This window comes from Phyllobates terribilis, unplaced genomic scaffold (genome assembly GCF_046119375.1).
Source record: "Phyllobates terribilis strain yellow unplaced genomic scaffold, ASM4611937v1 Scaffold_3__8_contigs__length_932513732, whole genome shotgun sequence".
In the NCBI taxonomy this organism is placed as follows: domain Eukaryota; kingdom Metazoa; phylum Chordata; class Amphibia; order Anura; family Dendrobatidae; genus Phyllobates; species Phyllobates terribilis.
This window is the reverse complement of record NW_027362763.1, coordinates 536,995,626-537,016,453: the sequence shown is the minus strand read 5'-3', so window position 1 is coordinate 537,016,453 and position 20,828 is coordinate 536,995,626. Positions and strand designations below refer to the sequence as shown.

The 20,828-nt window shown below is 41.7% G+C and overlaps 1 protein-coding gene across 5 annotated transcripts in view; it reads left to right on the top strand.

Moving 5' to 3' along the window:
* Positions 1-20,828, top strand: part of NHSL1 (NHS like 1) — a 228,286-nt gene that overhangs the window by 102,396 nt on the left and 105,062 nt on the right. Inside the window, exon 1 of one of the 5 annotated variants that reach the window (XM_073671332.1) lies at positions 19,967-20,099. The exons of the other annotated variants lie outside the window; for them this stretch is intronic. Coding sequence (XP_073527433.1) covers positions 19,991-20,099 — 109 coding nt within the window. The 5' untranslated portion in view covers positions 19,967-19,990. Of the gene's footprint in view, positions 1-19,966; positions 20,100-20,828 lie in introns of those variants that run through there. 5 annotated transcript variants of the gene reach the window in all.

The window sequence follows — 20,828 nt, the reverse complement described above, 5'->3', positions numbered from 1 at the left end:
GAAGTTTGGGTGTAATCAGCTTTAGGTGCATAGGGGTGGGACTGTGGGTAGGGTCTTTGGCTCTGCCTCTGGTGTCTGTATCTACCTCCTTTTTTAACGTTCAAGCTGGCGCCGTCATCGTGGAGGGTAGCGCTTGCACAGGTTCATTCCCCAGCGGTCGGCGGTCTTCAGTAAAATGTTGCTGGTGGTGGCGCTTGTGCAGATTCATCTCCCGGCAAACTTCAGTAGATTGGCCCTTGTGGCAAATGTAGATCTCAGCTCAATATATATGTGCAGTGCATATAGGATATTATATATACGTAGGGGACTTACTTAGTTGACCCAATTATTTCTTTCTGATAAATGCAATTATATTGACTAAATTGTATAATCTTATATCAGTAACAGCGTAGGTGTGAATCGATTCCCAGGACCCAGAAGCCATGTCGTAATCTGTGTCCGTTGGACGAGAGGCCTTCTAGTCACCTCCTACCTGACAGCATCCCCTGCTCCTCTTTTGGTTAGCGGATGCTGGCACTTAGGAGGTGGTTCACACCGGCTTCCATCTGGCAGCCACAGATTACCGACGTGACTGATGGACTAGGTCCTGTGAATTGATTCTCACCATCTCTAACTAGTGATCATGAAATATGACCAACCTGGGTAATGGAGTTTGTTATAGTTACACCTGAAGCAGTTGTACTAGTTTCCTAAGCGTGGGGATCACACTTTATCCAGGCAGATGAACTGGTTACTATGCTCCTACTACAAGTCACCATGTAAGCACACACTGATTGCCAGATATAGTGCGTCCAGAGTAAATAGCACATGCTCTTAGTTGCATACACTTTAACCCCACAGCTGATCAAGCTGACTATTTTTACCATTATGATGCTCAAATAAGCTCAGATTTACCATCTGCTGAAGGCCAGACTTGTAAAGAAAAGTAAACAGGACAGCTCTAAGTGATGGTTACTGTGCACTTAATCGTTTAAGTGTTAAGAGTCTCGGAGCTTGTCAAATTGCCTGCGGCGGACACGTGCAAGCATTTAGCATAGAAGACATAGGGCCCGAGTCATTACTGCATTTGCACTTTCTTTTGTCTAGTTTTTCGAGGGGATCTTTTTCCTGTTTTTCACTTGCACCTTACTCTTCTTTTAATTTGTGCCTTTTTTTTTTAATCTATTTTATAGATATCTCCTGATTTTTTTTTTATGTTTGCTTTTGTGGGTAGGGTTTGGGGTTTCCAAATGTATTCAGCTGATTCATCAATTGTGACTTTTTAAAAAGTTACATAGTTTATGCCCAAATGTTCCAGTCTCCCCTGGAGGGATTTTATGTGCTCCTGTAATTTTTTTGCAAATTTTTCAAATTCAGCAGAACTTGTATCTTTTCGAGCTAATAAAGGTTAAAGAGAAAAGCTAAGAGTATTTATTTATTTTATTTTACTCATATAGCGCCATTAATTCCACAGCGCTTTACAGTCATTATCATCAATGTCCCCATTGGGTCTCACAATCTAAATCCCCTATCAGTACAATTTTGGAGTGTGGGAGGAAACCGGAGAAGCCGGAGGAAACCCACTCAAACACGGGGAGAACATACAAACTCCTTGCAGATGTTGTTCTTGGTGGGATTTGAACCCAGGACCCCAGCACTACGAGGCAGTGCCCGTATCAGCAGAACATGCATGACCCACGAGCGTCATTGTGAAGAATTTGGATGAAGAGAAGTGGGAGAAAAAAAATGTCTCTACCGTCTCCATTCGGTCAGTCTGTGGAAACCTGACTCAGATGTCTTCCAAGTCCAGTCCAATGGTTTCCCCCGACTCATTGACTTTTATGACCGAGTACGATCCGAATATCAGATAAACCTCAGGCATGCAGCGATTTTTCCTTGGGCCGGCTCATTCCAAGGAAATGTGAACATCCCCATACACTAACATTGGTCTGGGTCTGATCCTATGTTTTGTCAGATCGCAGTTGGGCCAAACATACGTTCATCTGCACCTGTCCTAATGAGCACTAGTAAGTTGATTGGCGCTCATTTAAAGCCCTTTAGAAGCGTTTTCCATTTTCAGGAAAGTTGTGTCCCCAATGGCAGTTTTTTGTCATAGAATAAACCGTGCTTTCATCACCCTCCTGCGGTCCAGCGCCGTGTCTTTTCTGCTCAGCAGTTAATGGTACGTCAGTACCGCAAACAATAAAAGAAACTCGGAGCAGCAGCGGAGACTTTGTGCTGGTACTGGGTAGGGGGAATAAAGGACAGGTTCTTTTTTTTTTTTCAAATTGCGCCTGGGGACATAACGTTCCTGAAAATGAAAACCCCTTTAAAAATGGTCCAGTGCTGCTGTATGGGGACAGATGGTTGGTAAGATGATTTTTAGCCATCAGTCTACCAGCTAGTGTTCTGCCCCTCATCCGTGGATTGGTGGCCTCCTTACACTGGCCACAATTGGGAAAGAGTCCTCGTGTAAGTTCGGCTGACTCAACCTATACAAAGGGGCTTTAGATGATTTGCTTTGGTCGACATTGATTTTTTCATTCTTGTTTCACTTTACAAAATGCCCGGCATAATCACACAATTTCCTTGAGATAAAAAATGACTAAGTAACGGCTAAGCTTTGTAAGTCCGCTGCTTTTGATGAACGACGTGTGACTTCCCAACGCTTGTAAAATCAGGACACAATAATACAAAATGTTAAATCTGTTAATGGCACGACTTAAAAAAGGAAGAAATCCAGACCTTCAATTTTTCGAAATACATTGTAATTTGCTAAACATAGCATCTCTGAGGTCTCCAAAACCACTGATGGTGAACCTCGCTGGGCTTTGCCTCGCTGCCTTGGATGAATCTGTGCATGTATGTGGTTGTCAACTGCTGGCAAGTGTATAAAGGCTTTCCACTGCACTCACCTCTAAAAGTGGGGATGAATAATGGGCGCTGCATAGTGAAATTCATCAAATTCAGGGTTTGGAAGGAAACTCTTATTCAACCCTGAAAGGAAAAAAAACAGAAATGTGAATGTTATAGAAATGCTGTAACCTGGAGCATGGTGAGAGGATCTGGCGGTGTAGTCTGGGTCGCCAACCGTCCACAAATTCCAGGACAATCCGTAAAAATAGGGCACTTTTTTACCTTAAAAAAATAATAAAGTGTCCGTGAGTTTTTGAAGCTGGAGAAACTTATAGAAATTATTTTGTCTGTAATTCTCATGATTTTACACTTCACAGTGAATGCAGCTGATGTCTTCATATCAGACTTATGGGCTGTAGACATGGATCACTTATAATTATAATGATTTATAATGGTTTTATGATGTGTCCGTAAAAAATATTGTCTGTGATTTTTTTAAGCAGTCAACAAAAAATAAAAAGTCAAGCTGGTAACCCCGGGGTGTGGAACCGGGAGGGACAAGGTGTAATTGTGTTGGAAAATATGTAGTTGGATCCGTGCAGAGACATTTTTGATAAACCCATAGGTGATTGTGATTTTTGCTGGTACCTGATATCATAATGTCATAGGAATATTGAATTGTTGAAAGCGGTTCTTAAAAAGGATACGATTGAAGCATATAAAAGAAGGGGCACAATGCTAGGTAAAGTGTGGGCAGCACAGTGGCTCAGTGGGTAGCACTGATGCTTTGCAGGTCAGGTTCAAATCCCACCAAGGACAACATCTGTAATGAGTTTGTATGTTCCCCCCGTGTTTCCGTGGGTTTCCTCCGGGTTCTCTGGTTTCCTCCCACACTCCAAAGACATTCTGATAGGGAATCTAGATTGTGAGCCCCAATGGGGATGTTGATGAAAGTAAAGTGCAATGGAACATGATTGCGCTGTATAAGTGAGTAAAATTAATTAAGTAGAGCAGTATGTTACCTTTTTCAACCTTCTCTCACTTGAAAGTGACTTTTTTTTCCAGTTCTCTGCACTGGAAAGAGCAATGCTGTGCAGAGAAAACCTGAATAAGTAATCGGCTCACCGAATGATTGGGGTCCTAGAGGTTATGTCCCCATAGATCAGATAGTGATGTGTACCCAAGTTTTATGGGAAATCCATTAAAGTCTAACATTAATGGGGAACACCAATACAAAGCTTCTAGGTTTCCTACTATGACCATGTCCCATAGATATACTTAGTCTTTGTTATGGTTAGGCGTTACATAAAATCCATGTCTTGTAGTGCCTACAAGTAATAGGGGATGCTTATACACATGACATGCAAAGCAGAAGGCTTCGGCCATTTGTTTGCTTATTTGCAGCAAGTGTATTTTAAAAATGATCCGTTCCTAGTCGCTTGTACCTTTCCACTTCTAGTAATTACAGGGCATTCTCTATGCAAATACTAGGCAGCCTAGACATGTCTGTAAATGATTGCACTAAGGCTAACAGTGGTAGATAGGTGTGTCAGTGTGTCATATTCTGCTGATAACACTTTCTAGAGCATATGATTTAGTGTAGGTTACACTGCATATCTTGGCATCCCATGTAGCAGTGCCTGGTGGAGGGGCGCTCCGCTGTGCTGCGGTGGGAAGACGTGCTGCATGTCTATACCTTGCACAATCTATAGTGCTGTGTGGGAGAGACATGGTGTTAAGTCTCTAGCCACCTGCTTCTTATCCCAATTAATATTTCCACATTTTTCTCAGAAAAGTTGAAATGCAAATTTTTTTGTTCATATTCAGAACAGGAATTCAATAGAGAAACTTTCGCTTGCTGTCACACAAGGCTGACTGGTAGGGAAAAACCGAATGGATGCACCCAGGACAACTTAGAAACTTAAAGGAAAGCCATCATCAGAAAATGACCCAAATCAGGAGGTTATATTATTATTATTAACTTATTGGCCATGTTTCGTTTTTTTTCCATTATTAAAAAAATATATAGGAATGTTGCAGTTTTCACACTGGCCAATAGAGATTTTTAGACTCAGGCAGAGTTTACAGTAATTTCCTTATCATCAGAGGCAGGACTATACTGACAGGTAACCAGGGCTGGTTTTAGACAAAGTAGGCCCTGGGGAAAAGTTTAAAGTGGGGCCCTAAATGCTAACATATTGCACCATCACACACAAACATTTCGGTTGCATTTACATGCGTTGAGTTCAGATCGATAATTGAGCACGAGCAACAATGTTAATGTTAGTGCTGCCGGGATTTATACATGTAGATACTAAACACATACACCACATGTGTCACAAACACTGCATGTTACACACACATGATACATACATAGCACACACACGTGTATACACCGAGCACATACACACGTATACACTGAGCACATACACACATGCATACAGAGCACATACATACACATATATGTCTTCACATGTACAGTATATATACCACCATGAGTCCATACATTCTAGGCTCTTCCACACACACAGAGACGCACAGACAGATGCACACACGCCCATTCACATCATTGGACTGGCTGTGTCATACAGGACTAGTCCTCCAGATAGAGACACTCTTTGTAACCACTTATACTCTGACCAAGAGATGAGGATTCTGAACCTAAGACTCCTTATATTAATTAAGAATTACATAAAAATGTTTAATAAAATAAGTTTTACAAACTGGAGAGTCAGTAAGTAGAATGTTTTCATAGGATTCTCTACTTAAAGGGAATCTGTCACCCCCTGGCACTTATCTGACCTCTAATATGAGCATACAGGTGATAGAAATGTAAATCTATTCCTACCTGTATTAGATGTCTTGTTGCTGTGAAATTTCATTTTAGTCCTACAAGTTTCTGATGCTTGCAGGCCCGGTGCCTGGATTTGGCTGCTGCTGCAACTGCACATCACAGGTCACTATGACGTGCAGGGGAAGGCAGAAACATGGTAATTCACACAGGAGGTGGGGATTTCTTCCAGGCCCCCGGCACCACAGCATCAGAAACTTGACTGAATAAGAAGACATTTCACAGCAACCAGACCTCTAATATAAGGCATACAGGTAGGAATAGATTTACATTTCTATCACCTGTGTGCCCATATTAGAGGTCAGATAAGTGACAGGGGGTGGCAGATTCCTTTTAAAGGGAACCTGTCAGTTCCCTCATGCCCCCAGAACCACCAGCAGTTGGGTCTACATATGTAAATACCCTGCCTAACAGTCCCTGTATTACATTACACACATAAACAGATCTTTAGAAAAAGTATTTCTAAAGTCCATTTATGATATGTAAATTAGGTCTTTTACTAGTCGATGGGTGTTGGTGTCGGCCCATTCAGCATGTTATCACGCCCCATAACTTACAAGCACCGATGCCACCACAGCGCTATACTTACCTCGCGCATGCGTGCGACTTCTTCCCCGCTCATTACTGATCCTCTGAAGTCGGCTTCAGAGAGGTGCACTGCACATGATCGGAGGTCTCTGCACGGGTACACCCAGCCGCAGAGGATCAATGATGAGCGGGGAAGAAGCCACGGGCATGCGCAAGATAAGTGAGTGAAGCCAGTATGTGCTGACAAATGATATTTCCCATACAGTTACATTATTGTCAGGAGCCTTTACCCTATTTTCAGTAGGGTATGTGCTTCAACAGCCATATTTATGTCCGCATGAAAGATCAAATCACAAATTCATGCCTTCATTGGCCTGTGTAAATATGCCTTAAAAGGAAAGCTGTCACCAGGTTTTTGCTATGCCATCTGAGAGCAGCATAATGTGGGGACAGAGACCCTGATTCCAGTGATGTGCCACTTACTGGACTGCTTGCTGTCGCTTTGATAAAATCATTGTTTTATCTTCTGCAGTTCTAGCATTTCTCTGAACATTGAGCTCTGCATAACGCCGCCCCCACCACTGACTGGCACAGTGTACACAGAAAACGACCAATCAGTGGAGGGGGCAGGGTTATACAGAGCTCATGAATATGCTTGGCTACATGACAGCAGATTTACTATCATCCTCTAGTGATAATCTCCTGCTGATAAAATAGTGATTTTATGAAAACTACACTAAGCAGCCCAGTAAGTGATACATAGCTGAAATCAGGGTCTATATCTCTACTTTATGTTGATTTCAGATTACATGGCAAAAACCTGGCGACAGATTGCCTTTAAGAGGTGTCCAAGATCCTGACAATGTTCTGAAACATCACAAAGTCGGTATTTTATAGTGAAATGACGGACATCAATTTTTAATACTGATACCTTGACGAGCGAGTCAGCGTTTCCTGACTAGACGACACACCTGTACATGCGTTTCTTCCAGGACTGTCCTTTGTCCTGCGTGTTTTTATTTAATATTGGTTTTGATTGTTTGCCGCTCTTTGAAGAGGTCTGCTTACACCGGGCACAGCTCCAGTTAATAAAAATAACTTCATCTGCTTAACAACACCTTTTATCTAGAACAATGGCTGAAGCTTATGCCAGAACCCAGCTCTAGTTCACTTTTATGTTCTTGTTCTTTCAACTGTATCACTAGAGCAACATGTGTCTTACAAATGTAATTGAATGGGATGTATCACCTATTTACATATAGTTGTTTCTATCTTTATTTTTGGAGATTTTATTTTTCATTTCAGAGCTATTCTACTTTTTGCACATGATTTTGGGGGCAGCCACGTGGCCTGAACTGCTACCAGAGATTAGAGATATACTTTATATAAGCCATATGGACATAGGAACCTGCAGTCTGGAGAATACTCACTAACTTCCATCAGAGAGTGCTTTCAGCGCGCTCTGTGACCTGTGAAGCAAGGGGGAGGATGTGAGCTGGATCCATTACCTATTGTCAGTGGTGGATCCTGTGATAGGGTGTTACCTTTCGCTGTACCAAACACAAAAAAATCTCAATACGAGATGTGATAAATGTATGTTTGCTGAAGTCTCCTGCCACTGGGATCCTTACTGATCACCAGAAAAGAGGTCCCACAATCCTACGATTCCTTGTGAGTTAAAGAACTTGTCCATTACTTATATGAACCCCCCAATGTATCCCCCGGGGCCCAGAAGTGTTTTTGTAAATACCTTGCAGTACCTTTTCTGCCTCTGAGCGGCGCTATCGGTGGCACGTCAAGTGAGGCGTGACATCAGTGACGCGCTCCCCATGGTGAAATGCTGGATTGTGGGCGCAATGACCCCACCGTGTCACACCTAGCATCCACTGCGCTTTTTCCCAGTGAATGAGGAGAGGGAGAGCGCGCGGTGGATGCCGGGTGTGACGCTCGGGGTAACCCCGCTCACAACCCAGCAGCCACCAATAGAACGTGGAAGAGGGACCCTCGGCTGCAGCCTGGACTTGTCGTGACGTCAGCGGATGTTAGAGCCGGCTGCAGCCGGGGGTCACGTGATGGCTGTGAGCGGCCAGTAATAGCGCCGCTCACAGGCAGAAAAGGCACCACAAGGTATTAAGAGAAACTCTTATGGGCCCTGGGGGAATACATTGGGGGATCAAATAAAGTAGTGGACAACCCCTTTAATTCATAATGCCTATTCATGTTACCTATCACTTTTATGCGACTTAAAGAAGTATTCCAATCTCCAAGATCCTATCCCAATATGTAGGAGGTGTAATAATAATAATATTAGCAAATACCTCCAATTAGAAATGTAGTATAGTTCTTCTGATTCGCTATGTCTCTTTCCTCATATGCAGGCATTGCATGACCTTAGGTATCTGTTAGAACCCTCCTGTTAGTTTTTTCTATCTTGTGTTTTGCGGTCACGTGACCATCTGCCTTTATATTCCAACTCCGCCCTTCTGGCTGTGCTGGACTTCAGTGTTGTTTGACTGTTTCTCTAGCCAGGTGCTTTGGTGCCTTTCTCTTTCAGTTTGCTTGGTCCTCTTGGACCTCTAGTACTTTTTGTCTGTTTGTCTTTTGTGTTCTACAACAACTTCTGTTTAGAAGGTGTCCCATTTTTTGGCCCAGTCCTTAGTTCTTTTAGGGACCCCTCCCTTAATTCTATAGGTCTTCGTTCAGACTAGCTGAGGACGAAGGCGGGTCTGTTCACTAGGAACAGGCAGCCCGCTACATCGTAGGGATTCAGCTTAGTCTTACTGTAGGGACAGCTTTCCCCTATCTTTCCTTCGTTCTTGTTGCAGATCATAACAGTATCCATGGTTACAACCACTGATATAGTGACAGTTAGTTAGCTAGTGGTCATAACCATGGATCTCTAAGGTCCTGCAATGCCCTGCACATGAGGAAAGAGACAGCGAATCAGAAGAACTATGCTACATTTCTAAATGGAGGTATTTGCTAATATTATTATTATTATTACACCTACTACATATTGGGATAGGCTCTTGGAGATGGGAGTACCACTTTAAGGCTCTCTCACAGCCGTCAGTCTCACAGATCTGAATGTAATGGCAGTAGAAATGAGCAGATCACTTCCCGCAACTCCGTTCCACGGTCCAGGTTGGCGCTCTCTGGCCGTGGAGCTGCGAGAATTTCCTGAACTTACAGGTTTCCCAGTGTGGCATTTGATTTGTCAGCCTGGCATGACTTTGTCTGTGCAGTTTGTGGTGCACAGGTGACGTCTCGATAGCCTGGTTAATCATAAGGTGTAAGGAACAAGCCTGAGATCCTGAGGGGTAAGGAAATGTTAAGAGGAGAGCAGAAAAAGGGCACTGACAGCGTTCTAATCCTTCTTTCCTAAACCTCCCATACACACTATATAGCTGTCGGTCGTACAATCGCTCAGCCAACAGTTCTCTTTCCCAACTCCCCCACACACAGGAGCAATCTCTCGGTAAAGTGATCCTTTTTTTTCTATGAGAGAGCCAATATCAGAGTCTAACAAGCTGCAGCTTATCTCCTGGTGAACAAAAGGATCAGTTGTAGGAAAACCGGCATGTTGGATCATTCACTCCCCAGCTCGTATTGATGGGTTTGCCAGTCCCACTGATACTGGTGTACGGGCCCCTGTAGACATCTGATTTGGGGGACCCTCATACACATTAGATAATAAGCTGGTTGTTATTATATACAGCATCTATATAGATATATATATATATATACCATTAAGTGTTGGAGGGGATTCTGGAATGATGTCCTTCCTCTGTTACGCACTCACTCCGCTGGTTTGACAACTACTGTATACACCAAACACACACATAGAAAGTAGAAAGTCTACTTCATATGAACAGTCTTATTTCTTACCATCTATTTGATGACTCTTGGCTCTGAGACGTATTACCTGGAGTTTCTACTTGCAGTCACACTTTTCTAATCTGGTCTTCAGAGTTAACTTTAAGCTCGAAGAATTCAAATTACATAATTCTTATTTGATTTATAATTTATATAGTTTCATGAAGCTCTTATTTCCATGTACCGTACTACTTTATACAAATTCCTAATTCCTGATATTACTTTAAATATTCAAAAACACTTCAGGATGAGCTCAGCATATTCTATACCTCTAAGGCATCAGCAATTTGTAGAAATTATGAAAAGACGTCTGCGTTATCTTTGCATTTCCTTGTTGGTAAGTATTGACAGGATTAAAGTCCATTGTCTCACACCCAAAGTGTTTGTGTTATTTCTCTACTTTACGTACATTTTCAGATAGCGTATAGACTGTATAATGTAAACACCACATTTCTGCAATAATTTGTAAAGAATGCAAAGACTTATGTTTGGACTGCACATAATGTATATTTATGTAAGTGTAACGCCTATAGAGCAGCCGGCACACAATGGCAATCTAAAAACCATAAATAAAATGCTATACAGGGAGTCCCCTGATTACTATCATACAACTTATGTACGACCCCTAGTTATGAAAGTTGGATCTTAAGGAAAAAAATACTCTCCTCACACTGACTTCTCCATCCGCCATCCATCCGGTTGTCTTCTTTACGCCGTCACGCGCCGCATCCCCGCTCTTTTCTCTATAGGCCAGGACATCCGGGCGCTTCCAGGTTGGAGCTCAATGTGCGTTATAAGGCTGCATCATCATTGCAACCTTCTGATACACAGTTAGCTCCAGCCTGGACATGGCTAAAAGTCCTGGCCTATAGAGAAGAGGCTGGAGATACGGCATGGCCTATGATGGAAAGAAGAGGACCGCACGGTGAGCATCAGGTCAGCTGGAGAAATGAGTGTTGGTTAAAAAAAATAAATGAATACTCATGGCCTCTCCGCCCCGCTGTTTGCCGTCTGGTCCTCTTCTTTCTGCCATCACATGCTACATTTCCAAAACTTCCGGCCATATCCAGGTGCCGAAGGTCACTGTGTGTCATAAGTTTGCAACATTGACATTGATACCTTATGATGAGCAGTAAATCTCTGAGGCCTGGACGCTGCTGAAAGTTTTGGTCTATAGTGAAGAGGCTGGAGATGTGGTGTGCTACGGTGGAAAGAAGAGGACCAGATGGTGGGGGGCAAGCAGTGTGGCGGCTGGAGCTTTCAGCTGGGAGGCAAGTATAAATTTCTTTTCTCCCTACCATGTTCCAACTTACATACATATTTGGGTTAGGAACAGACCTACAGAATGCATTTAATTTTTAACCCAGGGACCGCCTGCATTAACAATTCAATAATTTCTATATGATATTTACTATTGTGTGTATCTCATACTGAAAGAAACTATTGACACAAAATCCAATGTGTGGGATGGGCAGACATCTCCCTGCTTCAAACTTGGATCTGGAAGTGTTGGTGACTGTTAGACGTACCACCAGCCCGTTCCCAGAAACGTGATTGGCATCACAATCTCAACTAAAATATCAACAAGCATACGTATTCAAGACATCATGGCAAACAGTGTGCATAGGAAAACTATTCAGTTGGTCTAAAGGAGTTCCTGGTTGTCTTGGGATATTGCCTTGAGATGACCAGGGCTATATTTTACTGAACAATTAATCCCAATCATTGCCCAGTCTAATCATGCCTAGTGATAAAACAACAAACAAAAATTCACTTGTTTGTTGTTAATCGCATCTTTGATGCTGACATAGATGTCATTTTTGTCTTCTTGCCTTGTAAGCAGGCATCTGCCATTCACATCTTATTGAAATTGTATGAATGTGCGGGGACAAGCAAGTGCAAGAACAATCAATGGTATTTGAGAAATAAACTCACAGACCGGTTTCTTACATCTGACATTATTGGTCCGAGTATGGACTATGATGTCTGGAAAAGATGTGTGTCTCCTTTCCTCAACTCAAGAGCCTCATAGTCATATATGAGACTGTTGGGTGTAGTTCATGACTTGTGGATGATTCGGACAGCACAGTCTGCACTCTAATCTTGAATGTCAGATGTGAGAATCGGTCTAAGAGTGCAGTTAGATGGCCATATAACACGGCCGAGTGCTGTGTGATGTTTTATCGGATAGCACTCGGCCCAATGTTATACTATGGGGCAGTTCAGATTCTGTGGGTGCATCCGATGATCAGATCACCCGCACATATGCAAGGTCTATGGGTGCGTGTGAAACATCGGACTGCACTCAGAGTGCAGTACAATTACCACGCACACAGAGAATGGAAAAGACGGAGAAGTTAGGTTCTCCATCTTCTCCGCACTTGTGCTGCGATTGTCTTAGGATAGAGAATCGGATCACACTTGGATGACACTCGGATCAGACTCTCACATTAGCATAATCGACTCGATTCTCTTGCATGAGAGAACATACGCTTGACTTAATTGTAAGGTGTTTTTTTTTTAACACGATTGTTCTTGTACTTTTTTTTCTCACTCTCAGGATTATGAATATCGGATGTCTAAGACCAGTCTAATGCATGAGACTAGTGACTTGCAGTATCATCAGTCGGCACTCATTATGGGAAATGGACCTGGCTTTAAGCTCAATGATATTGAAAGACGAACACATGTTCCCCACTGGATAATGAGTCCCAGCTATTTCCTATAATGTGGTTTTCCATTCTGATCACTGGTCACATAATATTAAACATATGGAATACTACTTAGTGAGAGAAATGTTGATCACATCGCATATATACACTTGTCTATCAGCGTAGGATCCAATGATATGTGATTGGGGTGAAACATGTATGTCCAGACTAATCTAGAACCAGTCTAGTCTAGACTAGAAGGAGTCTTCTCGTACTGGTGGTTGCCGCCTACTATCTCGTGAACTTGTGGATTGTGTGTGGTCCCATCACGGCTCAGTTAGGAGTAAGGAGGAGATATGCATAGCAGGTATTTGTTTTACCTGGTCAACAGGGCGAGCAGGATTCTTTGCACATGATTGGTGAATGTTTCCCCCATTTAATACCAGGCTCAGTTCCTGTACAATATTGGGAGAGCAAATACTCAAAGCATGCTTCTTAAATCTGCTGTATTTCTACAGGAGCGTCCTTGATAACGCTTTACTGGACCAGGTAAGAATGGGAATCATTACTTTTTAATACCGTAATGTTTTGAATATACTCGTATAGGTCCATTCACCTTCCTGTCTGATGCTGTGGATGAATGTGGACGTCAGTATCAGGAACTGTAATCTCCATTTGTATAATTCTATATTATTAAAGGGTTTTAGTGTACAAAGTGCGGATCATTTCTCCTTGGAAAATCATTTCAGTTGGATTTTCCTGCAAACTGAATCCAAAGATTTCACATGATTGGTATTATTATTTTATGTGGTTAGGTAAGGATGGAAATTTACACGCTAGCCCCTTAGGTAGCCCTGAAATTTAGGATACATTGGTCCACTACTACTCGACTCTTCTGAAGGAGTCATGGAGCCAGTCTGGTGGTCCCTTTGGCTACTAAGCTGGGAGTACAGGCTGAATTACTTATAATGTGCATATTTATACTGTCCTGCCAATGGCTTCCTCACACATCACTTTTTGTCATAAGGGTGCTATATGAGAAGCACAGATCGCACCCGTACCTATGATAGTCGATGGGGTAGTTCACATGTCCAGTATTTTTCTCAGACCTATTGTTCAGCACAAAATCACGGAGACTTCTCGATATTGGTCCAAGTGTCAGATCAGTCTCGCCAATGCAAGTCTATGAGTCTGTGAAACAATCCCGACAGTACTCAGATGCCATCCGTGTGCTGTCCGCTCTTCGCCTACTGATTGATAGGAGAATCTTGAGGAGCCTTAATCAATTTTTTTTTTTTAATTTGAGAAAAACTGATGATACTTTGACCAAACTCTGATGGTAAAAATTGACGCACGACCAAACTCTAATGACACTCAGATCAAAATCACTAAAGAAACTCTGATAAAAAAACTGATGAAACTTGGACTGTTTTTTGGCATACGAGATGTGTGAAGGGGCCCAAAAGGGGAGGACTTTAAATTGGGACAGCAGCACCCTCTATATTGTTTTCAGGGAAACAAATTTAGAATAATCTGTCCCCATTACACAGTCGCTTAAGAGCAAATGCTTCTGATGAACTATTTAATGTGTAAGTGTAAGCACATTTTTTGAATGACCTGATACTTCAATGACAAGAAGAATAGGAAAAGACTCCGAGGATGGTATTTACTGTCTGTGGGTGAAGCAACTGCCTGTGTAAAGCTTTCCTTAAAGGGGGGTTGTCTGGTACTTTAATATGGATGAGCTATCCTTAGAATAGGCCATCAATAGGAGATCGGTGCCCGTGAATCAGCTGTTCCTGGTGCCGGCAGCAGCTGGATGTGATCAGTTGTGGAGCAGAACAGCACAGCTCTGTCAACTGCATAGTGACCACAGCGGGGTATTTCAGATCTACTCTTAGTCATTGAAATAGGAGGCGAGGTGCAGTACCCAGCTGTGGCCACTATGCAGTTGATGGCGCTGTGTTGTGCATCTCCACAATTGATAATATTCGGCCGGCACTGGGAACAGCCGATCTGCGGAGTCCCGGGTGTCGCAACCCCACCAGTCTCATATTGATGACCTTTGCTAAGCTAACCAACAGAGAGCAACCGAAGAACAAAGATCAAAACGTAGACAATATTCCTTAAAAAACCTTTAATGAATCATGGTTAGGCCATTAGGTGGCACTGCATAGAGAGACGCTCACACAACAATGATGTACATTGGGGGACATGCATTATCCCTGTATGTTATGAACATGACGTAAATCAATACAAAGTATAAGCAACATGGTACATAATCATCTGAGCAAAAATAATCACATCTTTCATAATACTATAGGCCATAAATATTAAAGCACCCCTTTAATATTTAACGTCCATTACATCGTAGCTGTAGTCGTAGAGTTTGTGGTGTTGTCTTTCATTTCCCGCTTTGCTAATGACAGGGTTTAATTTCTGGAGTCTATCAGGACTGTATACATTCTCATCTAACCGGTGTCTTAATACGATAGCAGTTGGAAACAATCCTACGGGATGGTCATGTAAGCGCTACACAAAGCAGAAAAAAATAGAAATTATCAGCGGATTAAATAATTGGACATTTCACTCTATTTCCTAATACAGGTTTTGGTGTAGCAATAAATATATCGTAATTATTGGCTGAGCGTCACTTGCTAATAATGATAACAATGCTTTATATACAGTATGTGATTCATTCGGATTTAATAATATACAGTATTTTTAGAATTATAATAATTTGTGTATTTATCATTTTTGTATGTTGCAGGCACAGTTCCTAACTATTGATATGTATACATTGCTAATATTGAAGAATATATCATTTGGTTTATACCAGTTCCCATAAGCACTCATGCTCCAGTGGCTATTCATTGGTAATAATGCACTATGTCTCCGCTGACCATTTGTCTGCCTCTGGCTATTTACTGTATGTGCATTGTCTGATATCTGCCCCATTTTCTCCTGGGATATAGTAGGAAAACCCTTTTGAAATATTGTTTTGTTTTGTTAATAAATCAGTGACTATTATGGAAAGTTTTTGTCCATGCACATGGCATCACCGTGTCTACATAGAGTTTTAGGCTGCCACCGAGGCCTGTGTTGTGCACCTTAAGGGGCTCTATGTATTCTCACAGAGAAATAATGCATCTAGAGGTTAATATCTGTATATCATGGCATGTAGATATATGTGAAATTGGAGGTACAGTATGGGCCATAGCCAGCTGTTAGCACAGCAGAGCCTGCTAGTAAAAGGTATAGAAATATTGGTGAGGGAGGAGTGAATAATTTCATTTTAGCCCTTGGAATTGTAATTTTTGGGACTGTGTCTGTGGGTTTCGCCTGTCTGGCAGATTCCTATAGAACTGTCTTTGCCCCCTTTGGCTGTATAGCAGGTGAAGCGTGAACCAGGAGACAGCAGGAAATGTCTTCTTCAGTCTTAGCCTCTGGATGCACTTTATTTCAGTGCCCACATTCATCCTTTGGAATGTTTTATTGCTTTTCAGACTTGTTTTGTGTTGTTTTTATACATTCTTTGCTGTGTTATTCCATCATTTTGTCTTCTTGCATTGTTATCCCATGTAACTGCTTTTCTTCATATAAATTGAATCTGGTAGATCTCACTGACTTCTATAACTCCACTTTCAGGGCTGGAATTGTATTTACAGCAGATACAGATAAACATTTTTTTTTTTTTTTTTCATTGACTTTGGATATATGGTTGGTCTATTGAGCATATTTATGTGTAATAAGTATAGACGATCTATACCATGCCCTAGCTCAGTAATATAAACAAATGGCTTACAGAATAAATCAGACTTAGTTTATCAGTTCAATGCATTTAGGATGAGAGCACTCCTCTCCTTTAGGGAACTAATTGACAGGCTGCACATATACAAAGTTGTCTGTCAGTGACTCACTTCAGAGATGGAGCTTTGACCATTATTTCCTGTGTCCTAATAGCCAAAATGCTTAAATTATGTTTTTGTGCTTTTTGGCTTCTCACTCAGGAAAATAGATAACACACTAAAAACTGCAACTGACCCTGCTGGTTCCTGTACAGACTAGAGATCCTGACCCCGCAGTCCCTAGTGGTTCCTCCGTGAGCCGAGATAGTCCTAACCATAGACTGGAAGATGGCAACTTGAATCTGTGTTGCCTGAAAGGCTGTCGAACGCTTCCTCCTAAAGAACCGGAGGGCAGAGCAGAGTTCTAATTACCTACAGAATGGAAAGTGTGCTCAAATAGAAACAAGATCCCAGAGTTAGTAAAACAAACCACAAAATACGAAATAAAGGATTAAGTAAGTACTGTTAGAGAATATGCTACTTTCTAGAAAGAAGTTGAAGATAGGTACAGGGTAAAGAACATGAACAGCAGAGAGATAAACCCTAGCTGGTCTTTCACTGACTGACTTAAACTACAGCAGTATGTCTGGACATCCAAATAACACTATCACCAGCAGGAAATACCAGCAGGGGGAAAGTATAAATCCACACCCAAAAGGTGATAGGGCAGACAAATTAGTCAATGAAAACTCCTGTTACACTAAAAAGCATGGATAACAGAAACTAAACACTCAGAGAAAAGAGAAGCTGACCACAAAGGACAGGATCAAAGATTCAGACTCAGTTTCATGACAGGCTACTGTGAGCACTTACAAAATAAATCAGACACAATGTTTACGAGTTCAGTTCATTTTAGATGAGAGCATTCCTTCCCCTTAAGGAGATGATTGACAGCATACCGTACCGTACTACAGTACATCATGTTCAACTTACTAATAAAGTTATATTTCCATTGTTTACTAAAATATGTAGTAGGAAGCCAAGGTCCTAGGATCTTCACAATACATATGTCACAAGGGCTATTAATCAGTCACAATGGGCAAAAATTACGGACGTTCATTGCAAGGTTTCCTTCCTAGTAAATGTGGAGAAGTCTCATATTACTGGGCAAGTGGCCAGCAGGTGCTAATGTAAGGGTGGTGGAATGGAGCACCCGAGTTATTTATTGGGGATCATATTTCTTCCTTCCTGAAGTGTTAACAATTATTATTTGCCTATAATATGTGGCCAACTGGGCTAACAAAGCTCTCACGTTTCATTTAATTTATTACGTTGCCATAAACAATACTTGACCGGTCAATTGGTCAACGTTTATTGGCTGCACTGCTAGCATAATATACCATAGATGTATATGGAGATATTGTCCAAGAGCTATTTGTGCGTGTTTTCCATCATGTTTTTAATCTTTTTTACATGCATTACATTTCTTTAGCTTGTGTAAACAATTTATGTTGTTCGATAAGGCAGGAATCTTGTGTCCTTACATTCTGTGCATATTTACAGCACACACAAGCGTGTTTTTGGTAAAAATGAGAAATGCAGGTTGTCTGATAGATACATGGGAAAATGGAAGTGCCTACGTCTCCTAGATTGAAATCAGGAAGGAAAGTTGCAATTTAATGTGTCCTCCTTGGAAAGCTCTTTATAATGGTGAAGAAGGTAAAGTTGTCTGTTGAAAACGGATATCCTGCCTTTGGTGGTAACATCTATGGAGATGTGGATCTATACAAGCTCCAATGAGTTTGGTTGGAGCTGTAATACGGCACCCATAGAGGTATATGGAGCTATACTGTACGCCTCCCAATTCATAAGGAAGTTTTTACCTCTCTTCATTTATTTTTCTTTGTTGAAAAATCTGTTACAAATTAAAATTTTTTTTAAAAATATTACAAATCTTTACCCCTAGAAGCAGTTGAATAAAGCCATAAAATGGTGCTGGATATATAGTAGTTAAAAAAAAAAAAGGTAGTGAGTGACTTCAAAGTGACAGGTGTCCTGGCCTTGGGGAAAAGTCACTAGAAAGAAAAAGTTTCCATTCATTTGTCCTATAGTCACATTACACATTTGCTACAATCATACCATCTAATTATATCTAGTATTCTATCAGTTAGTGTAGTTGCAGCACATCCCATAGTCTAAAGCTGCAGTTAAACTGCAGGATAATCGTGATTGAGCGTTCTGGAAAACACTCGTTTTACGATTATCCTGAGATAAACCAAAGAAAGGAGCTGGAACATTGCAATGTGTAGATGCACATTCACACTGGCCATTAAGAAACAAACCTAAGATAAAAAAATTAGCAAATACCCTGTAGTAAGTAAATAATATAGAGTACTTAGTAGACACTATTTTGATCAAAAAATCATAAAAGCCTTCTCACAGCGACAAGGTGTACCCAATCAGGATTGTTCAATCTCTAGTATTTTGCCTCTCAATGTGCCCGCAAACCTCAATAGATGGGGGAAGAGCAGGTGCACATTCACACTGTGGCCATTAACAAATATAACCTTTGACAAAAACAAGATGACCAAATACCCTGTAGTAAGTAAATAAGTGAATAGTAATAGTACATGTAAATAACACGGGGTACTTAGTTAACACTGTTTTGAGAAAAAAAAAATGTAAAAGCCATTGCACCACGACAAGGTGACCCAATCAGCATGGTCCTGAGATGTAAACAGGCTCGTTCGGATGAAATAATCTTTCTTGCAAGACATCATCGTTCTTGGCGGTGCATCGTCCTGGGGGTAAACAGGACTCGCTCTGCTGAGAACTATGGCAGCCTACGCTGTGCGCATCGCTTACTTTGGTCTGCCTATGTAACAAGACTATTAAACGACCTCCAATCAGTTGAAGATTACCAATTGGCGGTTGTATCGTGCCACCGGTCAGTCCGTGTAAATGGACCTGAATAGTGTATATGATGCTGCCCTCATCAGCAGGCATTTTCTCGCTAGTACATATGGAAATCTCTCCCAAAAAGCAATGTGTATAAATGTGCCGAGGGGGGTCAGGCATTCCAGAACAAGAAAACAAAAAAGCGTGAGCCACAAAGAGATGTTTTAGTGTTTCACAACAAACAGTTGCGTTGGATTAAGAGCGATTTACCATTCCCTAAACCCTGTGCACACATCAGGAAAAATGCTGACAGATAAGAGGGAACAATTGAGCAGGGACCGGCCCTATCTCTGGCCGCAGAGGACAGAAACTATTTCCACTGCCTTCTGTTTCTCTCTCTACTTGACTAATATTTTTGGAATGGGGAAGAGTCAGCTGGAGAGGAAAGCTGAGGGTTACAGGCCAAGCGGCTGGCTCAGATAACATAGGATTGGATGGCAGCTTCCCTTCTCAGCACGAGCTGGAGTGGTGCCATGGTTTTGTGTGTGGCGTGTGCACGCTGAATGAGGCAGCTTGGAAACAGCTGTATACAGCACAGCAGCTCTGTGCACTTGGAGAGCTCCTCTCTTCCCAGCATTACATGGAATGGACGCACAATGTTTTGTCTAAAAGGTGAGCTGCCTTTATTTCTCTTTCATTTCGCTGAGTGAAGCGCAAACGTTTTGCCTTTTTTTTTTTTTCATTAATTATTTTTGCTTTCAGCCAGTCAAACTTTTCAGGCAGCCTGGCTACAGTAGGAGCTTCCATTGTTCTCATTGTTCACGCCATAGAGCAGCTAATCCAGACTAACATTTCCTATTATTTCGGTATATCCGTCTACCCTCAGTTGTTGTGTCCTAGCTTTGCTCCATTGTTTGACAGGAGAGTTAACAGTTCTGCACTTCTAGAGATTAAGGGTTATAGCTGTTTGGGATGGTGACCATAGTTATCTTTAGGCTTGATCTTTATTGTATGCCATGTACTTTCAATAGTAGTCTGATGGCTAGTGCCCAGCACACAGCATATTGTACTTTGAAGATTTATTGAAAACCTTCCTTTGTTCACATGATTTGGGGAATGTAGGTACCTTACCCTCTTTGTATCCTTCTAGTGTATTTTCGGTCGGACCTGGACAATGTGCACGTTTGTTACTACTTACTATAGTATTGTTATTTGTAATAGCTACCTTCTGATTTGTTATTACGACATGTCAGATGGTGGTTGATGTCAGCTTCTGGGACCTGGGAGGCTCCCACATCACAAGGACGTGGCGCTTGGGAAAGCAGACCACATTCCCGTGGTTCTAGATCACGCTGGGCTGTTATATTCTGACATGTCACTGGCACGTCTGTAAAACAAACA